Genomic DNA, 22,445 nt, shown 5'->3' with positions numbered 1-22,445 from the left:
TGTTGCACCCCTGAATCGTGCATGTGTGCAGGGCATGTATGTCTGCCACAGGGCACTTTTAAAAAAGCACAAAATTGCTTTTTTTAAGGTTTTCGATATTTACCATCAACTTGTAGTTGGTGGTAAATAACGAATCCTTCAATCAAAAATGCACTCATTTGAGTGCTCCCTACATCAGATTTTAGGAATCGGTAATTTAAAGAATCTTTAAATTACCGAATCGGTAAATTACCGAATCCTAAAATCAAGCCACCTACATTAGAAAAAAGCCAAATACCGGTCGGTAACGGCAAATTTACCGATTTTCGGCCATTACCGACCGGTATTAAGCTACCTACATATGGCCCTAGGTCTTCAAGATAAAATAAATATAGGTTGTGAGGGAGTTCTCATTGTTTATTATATCTCTTGTTGTTTCCCCTCTTCTCCCTGATATTTAATTTCTGTTAGAGGTGGTCCCCTTTTCCCCATGAAAGATGAGAAGACAAACCAGGAAGTACTTGACCAGGAAGTTCAAATGCTAGCATTACCAGATGTCAAGGGACATCAGTACTAGGAAAGGCTAGGATTATCTTTGTTGGGGAAGGACAAGTTAGTGCAGAACCATGGGAGCAAGGAGGAGGATTACTAGGGCTAGAAGGATCAAGACCATATTGTAGTGGACTAAAAAGACCAGGAGCTGGAGGACAGTGACCAGTAGTACCAGGAAACAATGATAAGGAGGACAGGGGCAAGGAGACCAAGGGGACCAGTAGCAAGGGTAGACAGAAGACCATTGCAAGGAGGACTAAGCTAGCAAAAAGGATCCTGACCAGATGGACCGGAGAGCTTAGAGGGCTATGGAAATCAGGGCCTAAGGGACCAGGGTTCAAATTACCTAATGGGGCACAGCAAGAGGACTGGACAGTCCTGTTTAGGAGGCCCGTGATGAACATGATCAAACTCAGGAGAACCCACACAAGGAAAATGTGGTTCAAGAGGGCTAGGATCAATGTCTGCAGAACCAGTAGGTCTAAGAGGGCAAAGAACAGATCCAGAAACACCGGGGCAATGGAAACCAAGAGGACAAAGACTAAGACAGCCAGAAGACAAGATGCCAGGCGGATCCCGATCTGCGGTACCAAGGTGAGAAGAAGCAGGACAAGTTGACCATGACCAAGAGTACCAGGAAGGGACAGAGCCAGCTAGGCCAAGATTGGCAGAACCAATAAGGGTTAGTCTGCAAAAAGACAAGATTTATGACAACAAGTGCAATAGGGCAATAAGGACCAGGACAACCAAGACCAAGAAGACCAAGGCAATTGTCTGTTCTTTCATTAGTACAGTTCCTTAGTTACTGAATGATTAAGGGGGGAGATGTCTTGCAACCTGTCTGCTTCTTTAACTCTGATGTAATCTGTCGAGTTCCAGGGGCATCATGTTGAACTGTGGGTGTCCTAAGCAACCAGTGGATCAGTTGGATTGTGGCTGATTCAGAGGTGGCTATGTTACCTATGGCGGATGCAATAAAGAAAGTTGATGCAATTTACTAGGAGTCTGGAGTCTATTAACAAATCAGTAGTACCAGGATCAGGACTAATACAAGTGAGGGCCAGGAGCAGGGCCAGGAAGACATGGGTCAGGAAGGAAAAGAACCAGGAACGCTAGATTCAGGAAACTAGTATCACTGTGAACAGAACTAGTTGGACGAGGGCCAGGATAATAATACGAGGATCAAAACAATACAGAAGAGGAGGACTTGAAACAGGACCAGGGGGATTGCCAACCCCAGATGGGACAGAAGCGCTTATGTTTATGTTTATGTTTTGCCAATTTTTATAGCGCACAACTACCCGGGGGTGTCTCGGCGCTCAGTGAGCAGAACGATGGCTAGGGCATATTTTAATGTGGGAAAAGCTAGGTTTTTAATTTCTTCCTGAAGCTAATGAGCGTTGGGGCCGTTTTAATGGAGAGGGGGAGTGCGTTCCAAAGTCTGGCTGTGGAAATCACGAAGCATCTGTCACCCCAGTTGGCCTTTTTAGTTCGTTGGACTTTAAGCAGATGAGCTGAGGAGGAACGAAGCGTTCTTAGATTTTCTAGCGGGCAGAGGGCGTCCTTGAGAAACTGTGGGCCTGAGTTGTTGATAGCTTTATAAGCAATATATAATGCCTTGAATTGTGTACGCCTCCTAACAGGGACCAGTGAAGCTGTTGGATATACGGGAAGCAGGAGGTGAACTTGGGAATGCCCAGTAGGATTCTGGCTGAGGCATTCTGTACTAGCTGAAGCCTATTAAGAACTTTTTCCTGGGCATTAAGAAGGAGGGCGTTACAGTAGTCTGTTTTGGCAAAAACCAGAGTGCGGATTAGGGTTTTACCAGCCTAAGTGGGAAGGTAGGGAAGAAGTTTTTTGATTTTCTCCAGGGTGAAGAAGGAAGTGGAGACTACGGAGTTGACATTATGGTGAAAGGTCAGTCTATTGTCGAAAATAAGTCCAAGGTTACGAACCTTGGTGACAGGTTCTGGTGGAGGTCCCATCTCAGTTGGCCACCATCGAGGGGACCAGGTAGGTTCCAGTTTCCCGAATGTCATCACCTCTGTCTTGTCAGAGTTTAATTTAAGACAGTTTGATTACATCCAGGAACTGATTGCAAGCATTCCTTTTTGAAAGTTTGCAGCGACTGTCGCTCCGTCGTTGTGTACGGATAGGACCAATTGGGTATCGTCGGCATAGGTCGTGAGGGCAATGCCGTAGGATTTAATCACCCTCGCTAAGTCCGAAACATATATGTTAAACAGGGTCGGACTTAGCAAGGAGCCCTGTGGTACTCCGCAAGGAAGGGAGAAGGTATGGGAGGTGAAATGGCCCATTTTTACTGCCTGTGAGCGGTTGGCCAGGAAGGAGACGAGAAGTTCTTTGGCCTTGTTCTGAATGCCTATTGCTGAGACACGGTCGATCAGGGCGGCATGATCGACCGTGTCGAAAGCTGCAGAAAGATCTAGCAGTATTAATACTGCCGCTCCACCTTTGTCCAATGTCATTCTTATTTCATCTGCCGCTTTTATTAAAGCAGTTTCGGTTCCGTGTCCCTGCCTAAACCCAAATTGGGTTTCGTCCAATAGATTGTTTTCATCTATGAATTTAGAAAGTTGTATATTCATTGCTTTTTCAAATACTTTTGCTGGGAAGGGGAGACATGCGATGGGTCTGTAACTAGATGGGAGGAAGGGATCAAGGGTGGGTTTTTTCAGGAGTGGCTTAATGATAGCCTCTTTCCAAACTGAGGGATATGAGCCGGGAGTGAACATAGCGTTGCATAGGTTCATCAAAGCGGGGGAAATGGCTTCTGGGATAAGGTTGAGAATAGCCGGAGGGCAAGGATTTAGGGGAGATCCTGATTTAGTGCTAGAAATTAAACGGAGGACTTGTTCCTCAGTGACGGCTTTAAAGACAGAGAAGGAAGGAGAGTTAGTGGGCGATGGTTGATTGGTTATGGTAGTGGAAGGAGATTTATGGATGAAGGCTGAGTAGATAGAAGTGACTTTGTCCTTAAAGAAATTTGCAAGGGAGTTACAGAGGGATTGAGATAGGTCAGAACGGGGGGCAGGGAGGTTTGAGAGTTGATTAACCACTTGAAACAGTTTTCTTGCGGAATATTTAGCCTGATTAATTTGGGAGGTGTAATACATAGTTTTTTCGGACGTGATGAGGTCTTTATATTTGGAGAGGGCGCTTTTGTATGAGATTTTGTCAGTGGGGTTGTAGTAACGGCGCCAGTGTCTTTCCAAATTTCTACAGTGTTGTCTCTGAAGACGTAGGGATTCCGAGAACCATGGGGCAGAAGGAGACTTTCTATTACGTTGGGAAGTTTTTAAAGGTGCTAGTTTAGAGCAAGCCATGTCTAAGCTGTTGAGGTAGTTCCTGGAGGCTAGTGACGGATTTGGTTCAGTAGTGATGATGCTCTCGGTCAGCATAGAGGCAAGATGAGAAGTATTGATGTTTTTCCAATCTCTAGAGGAGATAGGAGGAGATAATCCGATTAGAGATGGTGGGGATTTGATTTTTATGGAGTAGCAGACTGCTGAGTGGTCAGTCCAGATAAGAGGGATCACATCTGAAATCAGAATGTAAGAGTTATTGGTGAATATCCCATCTAGGGTATGGCCTGCCTCGTGTGTGTGCTGAGCGACAATTTGCTGAAGTCCGGCAGCTGATAGATCGTTAATTAGAGCGATGGTATCAGTGTCGCATGGGGATTCAAGGTGGAAATTGAAGTCTCCTAATATGGTGTATTGTGGAGCTCCAGCTGTAACCTCGATTAAGTTGTTAAGGTTGTTAAGGAATTTAGATCTGGACCCAGGTGGGCGGTAGAGTAGCGTGCCTACGAATGACTGGTTGCCAGAGAGGCTGATGGAAAAGGAAAAGGCTTCGCAATCATTGTATTTAAGATCGGTGATTTTGACTTTGAAGCGATTCCTATAAATGATGGCTAGACCGCCACCCTTTCTTTTAATTCTGTCTAGTCTGTGCACGCAATAGTCTTCGGGGATGGCTGCCTTGAAATCCGGCCCGGAGGAGTCGTCACCCCAAGTCTCGGTGATAAACAAGAGATCGAGGTTATGTGACACAATGAATTCTAAGATTTCAGTTTTATGTTTAGGGAGGGAGCGTACATTGATGAGTGCTGCTAAGACCTGTGGGGGAGTGTTAGCGGGGGGTATGGGTGATGCATGTAGGGCATTTGTGGGGACCTACCATGGGGTCCGTGTGTAACAGATGTGGTACAGAATGTGAGAGGTTCGCCGGAGGGTTAAGATTTCGGAGTTGAGAGGAAGTGTATTTGATCAAGGTAGGGGCTGAAAAATCCGTGGTGAAACAGGGCAAGGGGGGGTGGCCCTGGGCCCGGTCTCTGCGCGGATGAGAGCAGACGAGCTTGCCTTAAGCGTGCCTTCGGCGTGCAAACGTCGCGCCCGCTGCGCTCGTCCGCTGCGCTTCCGGTAGGTGCACATGCTTTATGGGAGTGGGGAGGGTGTTGGAAGGGGGCGGGGCCAGCACTAGTGGGCATGTCCTGTGGATCAGGAAATGGCGGCAAGAACAAAAAACACTCACCCGCGGCAGCGATAAATCCGCTGAGCGGGGATGCCAGGAAGAAGACCATTGACAGAAGATGCCATTCTACACCACATGTATTAGAATAACTCTTTTGTAATATATTCTTATTCATGCTTCTTATTCTGTCAATCCCCAGCCATTTCCACCTTTTTAGCATACATATAGAGCTGGTAGGTATTTGCTGAAAAATCAGAGGGTGGAAAGGGATTAAAAAGCCAGAACAGTTACACTCTGACGACTGAGTGATTGCAGACACTGTCCAATGCTGGCATGGTAGGTGAGGACATATCTAATGGCAATGGGTCTCATACTTGGCAGAAGAGTCTAAAGGTAGACAGGTGAATAGGAGTGTGGTCTGTAAAGAATTACAGAAAGTGTTTGTGAAACTCAGATGGCGGAAGTCTGCAAAAAATGGTTAATGGCAAACTAAGGTGGTCAAAGGGCTATGGGAATCTCCAAAGGAGAGCTCAGGACCATACGATGAACATAAGAGGGAATGAGGAAGATTCAAAATAGAACATCTAGGATTGTCTAAAGAGGGATTTTAAGTGACAAAGTGCTCTGATTGTCAGATGTGATAGCACTAGCAAGCAAGATCAGCAGTGATAGCAGCAGGCTAGTGGTGTATGAAATTCTACGAGTTGATGAAGGTTAGTGGAGATCTATATTTGACAGAAGTATTTGGAAAGCCAGTAAAGAGGCAATGGGTGTCAAGACCATGAGAATATTCTGTGTGACTCCCATACCTTTGACTTGATATCCTATGTGCGTATATGTGCAGTGAATTTATATCAACTGTGTTTTAGTAAGTCTCTGTGTGTGTTAAAAGTCTAAGTGCATGGACCAGTAGGAGGTTTGTTGAATGAAGGTTTGGAGCTTCCATGGACAGTGGAAGTATATTGACTGCATCCCTATAACTGGAGGGCGGGGACTCAGACAATGAAGTGAGAGATGATGGATAAAAGGCAACCTACAGATATTCTGTGAGGGCTTTGTTATCAAAGACCTCACATATTACTTCTTCCTGAGTGACAACATAGGGTAGATGTTAGGAGGGAGGGTAGGTCAGAGGTTTCTCTAAATAAAGGCGACAAAGTTTCCAAGCAGGACTGTCATTTTCTTTGTGCCCAATGACTGCTCAGGAAGTCTGAAGACAGGCAAGTGATGAGATCTCACGCTTCATTGTGTCCTTGTTTTTGATACTCCTGCTTGGAGCCAACAATATTGCTACTGCTGGGAGAGAGGCACCACCTGCACAAAGGCTTTGTCTGAGCTACAGACAGAAAATTAACTTTTAAAAGGGAATTGCCACAAACAAGTTCTGAAACCTCAACAGTAGATCCACATCCCCTGTATGAAAAATAAGTATAACAGGGGAACTGTGAAATGATCGATTCATAGGTCACAAGAATGGAGGAAACAAAACGTCTCTGTTTAGTCCATGTCTTATAATATTTCTAATAAAGCCAATAAACAAAATATTTTTGACTTTCCAATCTTCAGGGTCTTTGATGTCAATATGACTTTCTCTGATTTACTGGGAATATTAATTCATATTCCAATGACATGCAGTACATTTAATTATAGCCATATTTCTTTGCTTGTTGCTCTTAGACAGAATACTTCCTATGGCAGCCTAACAGAGTATGAGTCATCAGGTGTTGGACTTTACACTGCCGGCCCTATTTAGGGTCACACCTGGCTTGTAGAGACATTAGGTTTTGTTTTGTATCAACAAACTATCGGTTTAAGAGGTTATTTTTGAAAAACAAAATGGTTTGAAAGGTTTGCCAGCGGGCCATCATGATTGACAGTATTGTTTGGAAAACTTTCCCTGCATAGACGAGAACAACCATGACAACTCTATTTGTCAATGTAGAAAGTTGTCCGCAGCACTGGTGGATAACTCTCAAATAGACTGATGTAGTTCCCTTACAATGGCACAGTTACTGCGCTCCGCCATCCTGATGGAATTAACTCCATCCAACAACCTCTAAATCAGGCTCAAGGTTTTTCTTCCTTCCTTGATGATACTGTCAATTCAATTCAATTCAAAAGACCTTTATTCGAATTTCATAAAATTCATAAAAGTACCACGTAGAAACAACAATTCATTTGCATAACACATTATTACAAGATTATCAAGTTTAAAAAATATATATATAATACAGTACGATACAGTTCTAGTGAGGCTAATTTCAAGGATTTTCCATCATTTTACGCACTCGCGTTAACAGTCTCAGTAAAGTGCTAGTGCGGAAAATTAGTTCATCTGAGTCCAGGGAAACCAACATCAAATAAGACTTTTCCAGCGAGAGGGGTCGATGTTTCCTAAAATATGGAGTTAAAAACCAATTAATATATCTTAGATAAAATTTACAGGAGAATAGGAAGTGCAAATCATTCTTTATGCTGACACCATCACACGGGCATGGGGTGAAGTCAGTGCTATGTCGATAACCCAGAGGGAAAGACAACAAAAATTTCACTGAACCCGCTCTTAAACGAAACAAAATTGATCTCTCCCAGTTGGTCATGGGTAGAGTGAGGTAGGGCGGGAGTGGATATCTGCACAATTCATTTCCCATATATTTTGCAACAGTTGATTTTATTAATTCTCTTCCCATCCTTTCAGATTCAAAAAGTGCATACAGTGCTTGTTTGACCTCTGTTTTATCCTTGAGCTCAATCTTGGAGGGGTCGGAGAAAAGATCACCTTTGCCCACGGCACTTAGTGTTTTAGAAACTCCTAGGAGCCATGGGATCTTCATGCCACGGTCACAGTTCAAGCAATCTTTTATAATGTTTTGTGTGAGAGTGGCTGAATTGTACCTCCAGACCTTAATCCAAAATAATGCTGGTCTAGCTCTAATAAAATCACATACATAGGGGAGGTTTAATTCATTTTGACAAATAAAATCAGAAGATGAGATTGGGGCGCCCAGTATTTTTCTGCAAAAGCGGCTTTGTTCCCGCTGAATGCATGGGCTGTCTCCCAACCCACAAACCTCTGCTCCATATGAAGCTACCGGTGAGCACTGTAATCTAAATATTTTTTAAATGGCTCTTGTGGCACCTGTTTTCTTCGGGCGGGGCAAGCTCAAAATAGAATAGATGATCGAGCAATGTTATACTTATCAATTATCAATTTTAAATTCAAACATTGCTCTACTGTCCCCACCCTGCTCCTGAATCCCATCTGACACGGGTCTAATAACTCTGTGTTTTCAGTCCATTCAAGCACCCTGTTATAGATTACTCGTCCCAGAATTTTTAAGGTGTTATCCAAAAGGGAGATTGGACGGTAATTAACTGGGTCCGACCTATCTCCCTTTTTGAAAATTGGGACGATGGTGCTAGTTGCCCAGGTGGTAGGCATGGGCACTGTTGGCAGACTGTTAAAGACATTGACTAGGATTGGTGCCCAAAAGTCTGGACTATACTTAATAATATCGATAGGCAGACCGTCAGGGCCTGGAGCTTTGTTTCCAATACTCTCTTTTATAGCTGTTTCTACTTCATGAATATCAATCTGTAGGCCACTCAGCTGTCCTAGGCTGTAAGTCATCGCCTCCTCAGATGGGGCAGCATACATTTTTGAAAAATGGGCCTCCCAGACACTGCTAGTTATATTACAGCTAATTGGTGTTAGCTTTTTGCCCATTTCTCTAGTTTTCCTAACTGCAGACCAGAAGGGCCCACTGCCCCCCAAATTAGCGCTGGCGACCAGTGAGTCCCACTGTTCTGAAAGCAGTGCGGCCTTTCTACCTGTTATTGTGAGTTTATACTGTTTCCTGGCTGTTTGAACAACTGTTATACACCTAGGGTTAGTGGAGAGTGCCCTTCTTAAGTCCCTATTTGCCAATGAGCAAGCCGAGTCGAACCATCTTGGTTCTGTCTCTACCCTTGGTAGAGGGACTGACAGAAGAGTTTTTATGGCTAAACATAATTTGCCAAAGTCGGCAATTATCCTATGATAATTGCTGTCCATGAATAAACAAGAGTTAATCAGGTGGGGGTGATTAACTTGTACAGTGTTCAAGATTGCCCCACTATCAACCCCCCTCCATTTTAATCTCAGGCCATCAACCGAGGGTGTAATATCTCTTGCGCCATTTATATTTGAGTAAACAGAACTGGGGGCTACGTCCAGGGTGACTATTAATGGGTTGTAGTCCCCAAACGATGTCTCCATCACTCTAGATTTAACTACACAATCTATTAGATGGGGCGTCATGAAGATGTAATCAATGGTGGAACTGCAGTCCCTACCTCTAAACGTAGGAGCATGGGGAGCACTGGGATTATGGCCTATTTCCATGGCATCACCAAGGTTGAACTCAGATAAAATATTCCCTAATTCAGTACCCCTTCGTTCTGCTTGGTCTGAATAGGTCCTATCCTTGCTCCCAGAATCTATTGGTATCTTGGCGTTGAAGTCACCCCCAATCAAAATCCCAGTCCCAACATCTGGTTGTAGGCTAGATTCCAAATTATGTAAGGTCTTTGAAAGAGCCTCAAAGTTTTTGTTTGGTACACAATTAAAATCATTATTATAAAAATTGATTAAATAAATCCTGGTCTTTGTTTTATATTCCAAACTTTGAATGTTCAGGTTCCCTCTAGACAAGTCTCTGATTGTGCCACCAGCCAGTGTCTTAATCCCTATAAACAAACCGCCCACTGCTCGGCCAAGGCTGGGTTTAGGCGCTGTTACACTAAAACAGTGGTATCCCTCAATGTAAAGGTTTTCAACAGCCCAAGTCTCCTGAAACATAACAATGTCCATGTCATCAATTGTCTTAACCCAATCAGGGTCTGAAAGCCTTGCTTCTAACCCAGCTACATTCCAGCTTAGGATTTTCAGACCGCAATGGCCGAGGTGTCTAGTAGGCTTGGTTCCAGGGTTCCTCAGTATGTTCACGTCCAAATCAGGCGATGATATTCCCGGATCAGCATTGCCTGGTGATGCTAATGAACATTCCTCGCTGCTATTGCCAATTGCTTTGTGACCACTATTGACATCCATGGCACCAAGTATTTTCCCTGGCTTGTAATTTCTTCCTCTGTTAGATGGCACCCCTTGTAATCATTGCTTGTGGCTGTACTTCCAATATTGTCACCTGCCCCAGTATCCAGTCAATCCAGGTCATCTAAATTTGAGAAGGCCTGTTCAAACCGATTATAGGTTGGGATGTTAAATAGTGGCCTTACTTCATTTTGATACATGAACTGGTTGGGAATAATTGTGGGGTAAAATCTTTCCCTGTGGTCATACTGGGGCATTATTGGAGAGTAGGTATGGTGCAGCTGATGTGCTAACATTGGGGCCTGATGGCGCAGTGCAGGACCCTTCAGGGAATCAACGTCCAGGTTCTGGCGAAAAAGTTGGGACCTATCCGCAGCACCAAAATTTAAATCCTGGGAGGGCACAACAGAGTTATTTGCCATATTTGGCTTAGGAGGAATCAAATATCTGTAAAAATAGCCCAATGGGATCAGAGTGGTATTGAATTCCCATGGTGAAGGTAGTGGTGCACTAGCCAAGGTTTTTTCCGCCCATTGAGGGTTTTTAAAATTTACAATGTTACAGTCCCCCTCAAACTTTTTCCTCAGCGGGCCTACCCATCCCACTCTCTGGGTGTGAATAATCTCCCTTGCCCCTTCCATTGGGAAATTGCAATTTGCAATTAACCAGTGTAGGGTCTTATTTTTAAGGGATATGAGAGTTTCTTCCTGATCCTTCCTAAGTTTAGGAACATTAACTAGGACCAGCACGTAGGCCCCGCATTCGGGCGGCAGACAAATGCGTGGAGGAATCTGCCTCGTATTAGTTGGCATATTTTGGGCGGGATGGACCCTTGGGGGATTTTGGGTGGAATTGTTAGTTTGACTAGTTTGGATTTCCTTACTTTGGGCAATGTTTTGCCCCTTCCCTGGCTGTGTGGCTACCATAATCTTATGGGAATTGGCAGTGGGATTAGCAGTATTGATGGTGTTTGCTGCTGTTGGTTTGGCAGCAGTTCCCTTGCGTGGGGCTTGTGGTGTTTTAGGCTTTACAGCCGTAATGGGCGCTGTGTTATTCTTAGATTTAGGTCCCATACGGTTTGGCGCACCATCACTAAGAGTGTTTTTAGTGGGTGTGCTTAGCTCAGCTAGTTGTTTTTCAATCCGTATGAGTCTAGATTCTATTGAGGACAAGTAGATGCTAAAAAGTTCAGCCATTCTTTCCAACAGGTGATCGTTTACAGCGTCTGCATCAGATTTGTCCCCTATGCCCTGCGGCGCCCCATGGGACACTTCATTTTCTATTTCTATTACTGCATTCATTCCATCTACATTTGTGTGTAGGTTAGCAACTTTCCTGGCCTTTCGCTTTGGCGCGCAATACTTTCTAGCTTTGGACCTCCTGAGCTGTATTGTATGTTTAGTCTGTTTTCGTACTGCTCCTTCCCGATTGCCCCTTAATTGCCTTGTGCTATCTACGGCTACTTCGACTAGTGTAGGGTCAATAGGCAGATCCGGATTCCTTTCCAGGTCCGTAGTAGAATCTAGGTCAGAATCTATTAGGGGGTTTGATGCAGATAAATTGACATCATTTGGTATACTATGAATATCAGCACGAACAGCAGTTGTAGTTATAGGACCAGTGTTGGTATTTCTGGCCTGGACTGGTGTTCTTGCTGATGCAATGAGGCCAAGAGATGATCCTCTGGCTAGGGCTAAATCTTGCGAAACCCTACGCTCCAGAAGTGTGATGCCCTGGTTTATGGTGTCGTTGGCCCTTGTTATAAAATTGTCTATCGGGCCTGTCACTGGAGCCCCCCCAGCTGCTGTTTTGCTCCTAGTGCCCCTAGTAGTCATAATGGTAACTTTGGGTGCGTTTGCATTTATCACATATGGAATGTGACTCAATTCCAAAACAGAAGATATTATGCTACACTTGGGCCCTCACGCTCTCCTTGCTGGAAAACAATAATTGTAAGAGAAACCCCTATAGGGTAACTATTGTACGGAGGTGGATGTATCTGAACAGACCCGGCGGCGCGCTAATCGCGATACAGGGAGCGGATACAAATACAATATAAACAGTGGTTATAGTCATTCAGGTAGCAAAGCAAGCAAAGCGAAGAGCAATATACCATACAGTGGAGACTATGAAGTCAACAAGTGCAGGGCGGTATATATGAGACTATGTGAGTCCCACGACTAGTAGGTTGAAGATGTAATAGTCTGAGAGTCAATCCAAAGCAAGCAGGAAATGTAAAGGGCACATACCTCAAGAGGCACACAAAGGCGATATTAGGGGGGTGCGCCCGGCCCGGCCTCCTCGACCTCTGAGGGCCTCAGAGGGCCCGCCCTTTGCCCGGGCTTAGCCCGGCGCAACCCGCGCGCGGTCCCGCAACGCGGGATTATCCTGAATTTAAAGCGCCTCCTGGTGCGGGTGAAGGCGGCTTCCGACCGCAAAGCAAGCTGGGACTGGTAGTCCGTGTCCCCAGGCAGGCAGGTCTCCCCCCTCTGCGGCCGCGCACAAGATGTTGTGGAGCTGCGGCGGCGGGAGGAGACCTCGGGCAGCAATGCGGGTAGCTGTGGTAATGCAGGCAAAAGGTATGGGCTCAAAAGAAATGCCCCAGCAGCAAACAAGGCACATGTGCGCAAAAGTAATGTCCCCCGCTCCGCCGGGATTATCCTGAATTTAAAGCGTCTCCTGGCGCGGGTGAAGGCGGCTTCCGGCCGCAAAGCAAGCTGGGACTGGTAGTCCGTGTCCCCAGGCAGGCAGGTCTCCCCCCCCTCTGCGGCCGCGCTCAAGATGTTGTGGAGCTGCGGCGGCAGGAGGAGACCTCGTGCAGCAATGCGGGTAGCGGTGGTAATGCAGGCACAAGGTATGGGCTCAAAAGAAATGCCCCAGCAGCAAACAAGGCTCGTGCGCGCAAAAGTAATGTCCCCCGCTCCGCTGGGATTATCCTGAATTTAAAGCGCCTCCTGGCGCGGGTGAAGGCGGCTTCCGGCCGCGAAGCAAGCTGGGACTGGTAGTCCGTGTCCCCAGGCAGGCAGGTCTCCCCCCCTCTGCGGCCGCGCTCAAGTTGTTGTGGAGCTGCGGCGGCGGGAGGAGACCTCGGGCAGCAATGCGGGTGGCGGTGGTAATGCAGGCACAAGGTATGGGCTCAAAAGAAATGCCCCAGCAGCAAACAAGGCGCGTGTGCGCAAAAGTAATGTCCCCCGCTCCGCCGGGATTATCCTGAATTTAAAGCGCCTCCTGGCGCGGGTGAAGGCGGCTTCCGGCCGCGAAGCAAGCTGGGACTGGTAGTCCGTGTCCCCAGGCAGGCAGGTCTCCCCCCCTCTGCGGCCGCGCTCAAGATGTTGTGGAGCTGCGGCGGCGGGAGGAGACCTCGGGCAGCAATGCGGGTAGCGGTGGTAATGGAGGCACAAGGTATGGGCTCAAAAGAAATGCCCCAGTAGCAAACAAGGCGCGTGTGCGCAAAAGTAATGTACTGTCATGAAGCCTCTGGATTATATTATGTGGGTGACTTCACTAGGGCCCCAATGCAATTATTTCTATTTTGATGAGATCCACTTAACTATCAGATTGCACTATGTCTCTGGGTTACAACATTTCCAGTTACAAAGGACTATGCTAACAGCCAATTTAAAAATCAGGAACTGAAGCTGTTTCTCCAGTGCTCCTGAGGTAGGATTTTTGCCGAAATTAGTAATTACGCAAGCTGGAATAATTGTGTACTTTTTCATAATAATGCAAAATTACCGAAATTACTCTGATTACTCTAGGGCATTTAAAATTATGCACAGCCCTACCTATATGTTAGTACGTGCATCTAAGCAAGCTTTAGCACTAAGGTCCTTGTGTCACAAAAGTACACGATTTGTTGCCATAAAAGTGCATTTCATTGTGTACAAAACCCTTTTACACTTTTATGAGTTGGAAAATTCTTTCAACTTTTAAAACGACCTTTATGATTGTTTCTGATATACATAGAGGAGGGGCCATAAAAGGGTAGTCCTCCTCCTCTTTCCAGTTTGGAAAGAAATGTATTTATGATTTATGACTGCAATTAGTGACACAAACTACTGATGAGCTAATGACCCTTAAGTTGGGGGGTTAATTAATTTGAACAGGAGCACGCGTCTTCTTTGAAGCTGCCTCTGGTAATTAGATCAGGAAACCTCAGGGGGAAGATGTTTACCAAAATTGAAAAAGGTTTTTTTAAGCCGCACTGGTTCCTTTAAGGAACAAAGGCTGCTTTAAAAAAATTGTTTTTCAATTTAGAGTGGAGTTGTAGGAATAGATGGTGTGCTTTACCTTGCAGGCGACCATTCCTGCGATTACAGCCAATCATAGAGGGTCACAAATTGGAAACTACCTAAATGATATTATTTAGGCAGGTCATTTTGGACCCCCCTACGAGTAAGTATTTTGTGAACTGACTTAATGCTTCACATGTTGGTTGGTAAACTACTATTCCATTCACAAATATTATGTGTGCAATTTGAAAACACATTTTGCGAATAAATTTATAACACATCAGAACCCTAACTTTCATAAAGAAATGGATGCCAAATATATGCACTCCTTGTTTGCAGTTTTATTTGATAGAATAAGGCATAATAAAACAAAATGTAATCTGTTTAAACACCAGCCGGGGCCATATTATGTATTAAAGCGTACTTTTCCTGTTTGTGCCTGACTCACCTTAAAACTGATTCGTTGGGCACAAACAGGGAAAGTGCACCCTATTAGTTAGAATACGCTGGCTCCAGGGCAGCCGCAAACTCGTGCTGCCCTGAGGGCAGTACATTCACGTGAATTGCTGAGCAACTTTAAAGCAGCCGCTCTATGTTTCAAAGTGCAGGCGGCAACTCACCTGCACTTTTAAAAGAGGTATTAGACCTCCTTGCTGGTGTGTGCAGTTAGTGACTGCACTTGCCTGCAATGGGATATCTGGGGGTCAGGACCCCATGTACCCCTTCAGAAGGCTGCTATCACGGGGCGCACTGACAGAGAGCCATCTTTTCATTGGAGCACTGTCAGTGCACCGCTTGACAGCTTCTTTACCTCTGTGCCCTTGTCTTTTAATATGGTGCGGTTGCAGAGGCAAACGGGATTCCCTCAGTTGCATGGGGCACACCCCCATGCAAATGAGAGAATGTCCCCTGCAGATATGCTTTATGTGCGCCAGTGCTATCGGTATTACAGAAGGGGCCGCACTCGGATCTGCAGCCCCATATTTAATTTCAAAATGCCCCGGGCGTGTAAAGTGTGCGCAATCTCCCGTTGTGCCCTCTGGGTAAATGGTGAAGTTCATCTGCAATTTACATGGCTACTGGCAAGGTTGTGGACACAGTCTGCTATTTAGCACATGACCAGGTAAATAACAAGGCTGACACAAGACAGACATCCAAGGACCCGCTCTCCATTGGATCTGCTCCTTAAAAAATAAAACATGAGCTGTCAGCCTGCACCTTACTTTAAGGAAGCCCACAAACTCATCAGCAGAGTGTCTCATGGTTCATTGCTGAGCCCCATCCTCTTCAACGAATATATGATTTCTCATCACCTGATCTCTGCAGACAACATCAACTTCCTCTACTATGCAGAAGATACACAACTCATCCTCTCCTCTCAGACAAGAACCTTTATACAAGAATCAAGTTTACAGCCTACATTACTGAAGAAACTAACTGGCTGAAAGCCTACCATCTCAAGCTGAACACCGACAAGACAGCAGAAGTGATCTCCGATAAGGACACCTCACCAAGTAACTCTAACTAGTGTCCATTCGAACTTAGACCCACAGCCAGAACCTACAGCAGGAACCTCAGAATAATCATCAACAGCAAACTGAACATGGCTATACAAGTTAATCCTTCACTGCATTCTGCTTCCACACCCTGGAGATGTGGAGGGAGATCATCAAATAGCTCTAAACACCACTAGAAAAACTGTCTCTCATGCCAAAGTCACCAGCAAATTGGACTATGGGAACCTGGATAGAGCAGCTTTCATGGTTAGGAATGAATGGGCACATAGAACTTACATAGATACATATCTGATAATATTTCGAGATGGATGATTTGGGCAATAGATACAAGCAAATTCAACCTGTCACATGTTGGGATAAATGTTTTTAGGACGCAGGGCCCAAAACGTCTAGGGCTGGTTGGCCAGAACTCTCACTTGCTTTCCGTGTGTCATCTAAGGTATGGTATGGCTTATTAGTTTAAGATAAGGAGCAGGCTGCCTCTAGTGCTGAGTTGTGCAGGGGACAAAGTGGACTACCTCTAGGAATTCATTTTTTATGATATAAGTACAAGCATATCGTATTGTATGAACATACACAAATATGAAACCTCTGAGGATGACTTTTTCAGAATTCAACGGACAGACAGTTTGCTCCAGAGTGCAATTTCTGGTGCTCTGGTGGGTCAAGGCATGGAATAGTGGTACACAGCATGCCACCGTTTGGTTGAGGAGGGATAATAGATCGACTCATGGATCACTGCCAAACCTATTTACCCTGCAAAGGATCGCATGCATGGATCTAGAACACATCAGTGCTATTGCCCAATGGCTCAGTGGCTTGGGCAGTGAATTCACCTCTGTGCCTGAATGTATCCCATAGCAGAATAAATGCATAGAATAGCTAGTGATACAACACCTATAAACTTTGCCTTGTTGCCCCCAAGGCCTGTCACAGAAAATTGAGCCTTTCACAACTGTAGCTGGATGAGATCATGGAACAAGCACCGAGATTAACAGTATGTGCCCCTCATATCTGAATGACATTGGGGAAATGGTACAGGGATACAGAGTTAGTACCTCAAGTTGTGTTTAAATGAGAACAATAGAATATTAATATAGAAACTCTCACATCATGCACTTGAAAATTTAAGTAGTAGCACAAGGATACAAGGCCCATGACATTTAGAACTGGATTGGATCAGGAAATTAGCAGAAGGATACAGTACCCATCACTGCCAGCACTTGATGGGCTCAGCAGTGAGCACATGAAATGGATTCTGCCCCTTACACCTACAGAGAGGTTTGGCACAGGCTTACAGGTCCTTTTACCTTCGAGGCTCGCTAGTTCTGATGACTGAAATAGTAATATAGAACATGTTCTGACACAGGATGAATGCCACAGAGGTGGATACACTACACTGTCCTAGTTAGGGCCTTCAGTGAGTGATGTGCAAATCAATTCATCAACAGTGAATGAACATGATGAAATTGAGAGCACATCTTTTCATGTTATTCTGTTGGCAAACATGATAATCAAGCTTACATGAACATATTTGAGGTATTTAATCATGACAGCTGGCCATTTCATTTATCAATCATTTTTATGAAGTCACAGAGTTTCTAAAAGGTAAATAATTGCATGTTTCATTCTGTTGTCTTAGCTGGATGACCTTCCACCACTCTTTCTTGATTGTTTATTCTTGAAGTCTTCAACCAGTTTCTGAGTAATCTTATAAAAACTGTGCATAGAGGGCTAAGGTATAGAGAGGACCTTCTCACCAGACGACTAAAGGGAACAGGCACAATCACAGCACCACTGTAACAGAAAGCTGCTGGGGAGCATTCTCTGGCTTTCTGGCTGGGTTTGCTCATCACACATACAGCTGGCTTTCTGGGGAACAAAATAACAGACTTGCTATTAAACTGAACAATAAGCTATATTGTTCCAAAAACATGTATGCAGTTCTGAGCCACCTTTGAAACTAAGAATAGGCCTGAACATGCTAATGTGCTAGGGCTCACATGCAGGAAGGAAGGGTGGTAATGCTATAGAATGCATAGGAATAATGTTGGTGTACTATGTTATGTCATATTGTGTTGTGTTATGTGAGTTTATGAAGCGCACTCTCACCCGCACGGGTGTCCTGCCGCTGAGCAGTTGTGTGTGCCCAAACCTGCCTATGGTAGCTTGGTTAATTGAATAGCCTGGTTGTCAGCTGCTTGTGGAATTCAATAAGAGAGGAGGAAGCACTGATGTGGAGTGGGAGGCCGTTTCATGCTTTAGGAGGGATGTAAGATAATGCCCGTCCTCTTGATCTGTTTCTGTGTATGCATAGATGTAAGACAATGCCCGTCCTCTTGATCTGTTTCTGTGTATGCGTGGAATGTGTATGAGTAGGAGTAGGAGTCCTGCAGACATCACATATACTAATGACTACCAAGTTCCAAAAGCATGCAGTAGGTACAATAACTGTGATAGTTAATAATGCACACCCAGTGTATCTAGGAGTGTGGCTCTGGTTCCAAGGTCAGATCTAATTGAACTGAGACAACATAGTGACAATAGTTAGTTATAGTTGAGTTATAGTACCAGCACTTACAGTGACAAAAATGCTAGGGCTTACAAAGTAGGACTGGGACACTAATATTTGCAGAGCACAGCTTGCACTGCGTGATTGATGCAGATTAGGTAACAGTGCGCTAATATTTGCCTGGAGCACTAGTACAAAAGCTGAATGGACTTAAAGCCTTACATTGGTGGTTCTGGCATTGACATTGAAAGGACTACTAGATAATACAGTTGGGATGCTGGCAATGAGAGTGACTGAGTTACTAACACTTTTCCTGGTTGCTCTGTAGTGTAGTTCCCATAGCACCCTTTCATGCAGGACATACGCTGTTTACTGAGAACATACACTCTGGGCTTGGGGGTAAACAGAGTCTATACACCCACACCAAATATGTGCTACTAGAATCTTCTGTTATCAGAGAGATTAGTTTTTGCAACCTCAGAACATAATAACCTCAGACTCGTGGAAATGATATACTACTTTTCACCCAGTCACTGGTGCTTGCTTGTTTTGCTCTCAGAGAGATAGACAGAAGAAACAGTCAAGCGTGTTTACAATAAGAATTTATTGTACCTTTGTTCTTCTCACGTAAAATAAGTGCACTGCTACAACTGTAACACAGTAACAGAGATATAGAACCAGCTGTACAGTGAATTAAAAGAAATAGTATTGTTCTACCATTTTACAATAGTCATGAACACATACATGAATATGAAATGCATTTATGAAATAAAGCGCGTACTCCTAAGATGCCTGTCTAGATGTACCTAAGTGTACCAAGCATGTGAGTAGGTGCTATAAAGCCTAAGCCTAAAAGCCTAAGAACCTAAGAGCCAAGACTCCCACTAGGATTTAGTCGAATCCCCATACCTGAATAGTGAGAGCGTGGGACTTTGTCCTGGACTTGAGCTGGACATCCCGCAAGGGATAGTCAGACCACTGTCAGCTGGAGAGATGGCATGCCGGAGCCGCAGCATCTCTGGTCCCTGTGTCGGCCTTGAAGTATCAGTTCCCTCCTGACTACTGATAGCAAGAGGTGCTGTATTTATACAGTCTATGTGGGTATGTTCCCCATTGTTCAATATGAGGATGACGTTGGGAATTAAACCTTGTGCGTCAATTTGAGAGGTGAAGTGGACCTCCTGGAGAGTGTACTCATAAATTATTCATATGTGCTAAGAATGATGTCTTAGCAATATCGATTGGGAAAAACCCACCCTCTGCATGGTACGAGGTTAAAGGTTTAGTCCATAAAAGGGTACTATCCTTATAAGGCGTTATGTCCATACATGGCAGTCTGTCCTTATTTGGAGTTATGTCCTTATAAGGCTCGTTCATATGAAATGACAGGGAGATGCTGTAAATGTAAATTGATACTTGTATAGCGCACTACTCACCCGCAAGGGTCTCAAGGCGCTTGTACGAATACCGCTGTGGAACCCATCCTGGCTTTTTCTGTGAGGTGTCCACTCCTGGGCACCCCCAAGGTGGAGGCCAGGCATCCTTAGCGTTGTGGGGGCCGTTGTGGAGATTAAGCAAGCTATTGCCCAGAGTTGCAGAGAGGGACTCCATGATTGGAATAGGCACCGAGGTGAGAATTATCAGGTCCGTGGAATTTTTGAGCCCAAGACCCGCCGAGGCGGGGAATTGAACCCTGGTCCCGGACTAGACCTCTGCATCAGGGTCTGCCGCTCTAACCATTGAAAGTGTAGGATGTTCCCTAGACCTATATTAGGTTACCGATATGAAATATAACAGCTCTGATGTTTTCATAGTTACTGAAGCTTGCCCAATTGGCACTGATTCCTGGTAGTTGTCATGTTACTAAGACCTTGAATATGGTTATTTAGACTTGATTACTTTGTTAATGGTGTCTATTTTGAAATTCAAGCTCCTTTGTACTATTTCCTCTGTTTGCAGAGAGGAAAGATCTTCATTGCAGATTATAAGATATTGGAAGGCCTTCCCGTAAATGTTTTGGATGGCCGTCTGCAATATCTGGCTGCTCCCTTGTGCCTTTTCTACCTCTCACCCCTGGAAGAGATGATACCCCTAGCCATCCAGGTAAGGTGCTGTCTTTGATGAGCCATCCAGATTGTCTAGAATTTTTAAATTTCAAGATATTAGGTAATTGATAAAAATTGAAAAAATACAAATATAAATGATCAGTACCCTTTTTTGGATTCTTTTTATAGAATGTTGGCTTCAATTGTAACCTGAAAGATATTAACTCTTAGTTTTCACATTGGTTAGAATATATTCACGCCCATACAGTCAAATAGCTTCACCTTTATGGTGCAGAAGGGTGCTTGGTACTGTGTGTTATTCTTTATATGTGTATAAGATTTTTACTATGCACAGTTCTAGACAAGATGTTTCCCAGAACACCTACAGGGATTTTAATTGTGATTGGACAATGATCAAGGAAAGAAAACTAATGTGTAATCTCACTCTTAATGAAACACTCTTCCAGCTAGTTGGATTTTGACTATTGATCATTTTTTTTAATGTATGTATGGTGAGCTTTGTAAATGACTGGTGCAAAATGCTTCTAGGTAATGTAAATATCTGAAAAACGTCTAGCAAGTTGTTTGGTGCTATAATTTCCCCCTGTGCTTGCGCCAGGAGCACTCTTTAGCATGCATACCTTTTTCTCATCTGTGCTCGGTCTCCGAGCATTTCACAGCATCTATGGAAGATGTTTTTTCTTTGTAAGCTGCTGTTACTTTCTTGATACAATTTAAATATATTGCCTCTTTTTCTCTGTCATTTTGTAGGTGGCTTCTGTCCTGCTTAACCCTTTGACTCTTTGTTCATCTCTTCTTTCCTCTGGCCAAAATCATGGGCTTCACATAATCTTGCACTAACTATTACACACTGTAAGAAATTGGATTATCATTTGCAATGGGAAGCTGCCTACTTTAAGGAATAAAGTGATACAAAAGGGGATGATGGACGGAGCGCTTGAGCAAATCAAACACTCACCCCCAGTCATCTGATCTGGGTTTAATCCATCACCATTCTTTAGCCCACCCAGCCACCCCATTTCAAACATGGCTATATGCAAATCAGTCTGACCCTGTGCCTCATGGGACCAGTACAGCCCGAACTGCCAAGCCATGTCTTCCATGGACCGGAAACAATCATCCTGGGACCGGTTTCGGATTCATAATCCTCATCAGCCAGGCTATCTTGAATCCAGTGGCCAAGTGAGCAAGGGACTCACGTCTGAGCATACCCTGCCAAACTTAAGGCGAACAAAGCGATACAAAAGGGGATGATTGACGGAGCGCTTGAGCAAATCAAACACTCAACCCCAGTCATCTGATCTGGGTTTAATCCATCACCATTCTTTAGCCCACTCAGCCACCCCATTTCAAATATGGCTATATGCAAATCAGTCTGACCCTGTGCCTCATGGGACCATTACAGCCCGAACTGCCAAGCCATGTCTTCCATGGACCGGAAACAAGCATCCTGGGACCGGTTTCGGATTCATAATCCTCATCAGCCAGGCTATCTTGAATCCAGTGGCCAAGTGAGCAAGGGACTCACGTCTGAGCATACCCTGCCAAACTTAGGGCGAACAAAGCGATACAAAAGGGGATGATGGACGGAGCGCTTGAGCAAATCAAACACTCACCCCCAGTCATCTGATCTGGGTTTAATCCATCACCATTCTTTAGCCCACTCAGCCACCCCATTTCAAACATGGCTATATGCAAATCAGTCTGACCCTGTGCCTCATGGGACCAGTACAGCCCGAACTGCCAAGCCATGTCTTCCATGGACCGGAAACAAGCATCCTGGGACCGGTTTCGGATTCATAATCCTCATCAGCCAGGCTATCTTGAATCCAGTGGCCAAGTGAGCAAGGGACTCACGTCTGAGCATACCCTGCCAAACTTAGGGCGAACAAAGCGATACAAAAGGGGATGATGGACGGAGCGCTTGAGCAAATCAAACACTCACCCCCAGTCATCTGATCTGGGTTTAATCCATCACCATTCTTTAGCCCACTCAGC

General features: G+C 44.7%; 1 protein-coding gene across 1 annotated transcript in view; it reads left to right on the top strand.

The window, feature by feature from the left end:
- Positions 1–22,445, top strand: part of LOC144799722 (hydroperoxide isomerase ALOXE3-like) — a 446,013-nt gene that overhangs the window by 198,791 nt on the left and 224,777 nt on the right. The window contains exon 7 of the mRNA XM_078671234.1: positions 20,341–20,484. Within this exon, the coding sequence (XP_078527360.1) occupies positions 20,341–20,484 (144 nt within the window). The remainder of the gene's footprint in view (positions 1–20,340; positions 20,485–22,445) is intronic.

The sequence above is a fragment of the Lissotriton helveticus genome, chromosome 12 (assembly GCF_964261635.1).
Source record: "Lissotriton helveticus chromosome 12, aLisHel1.1, whole genome shotgun sequence".
Lineage (NCBI taxonomy): Eukaryota > Metazoa > Chordata > Amphibia > Caudata > Salamandridae > Lissotriton > Lissotriton helveticus.
This window is presented reverse-complemented; position numbering and strand designations above follow the sequence as displayed.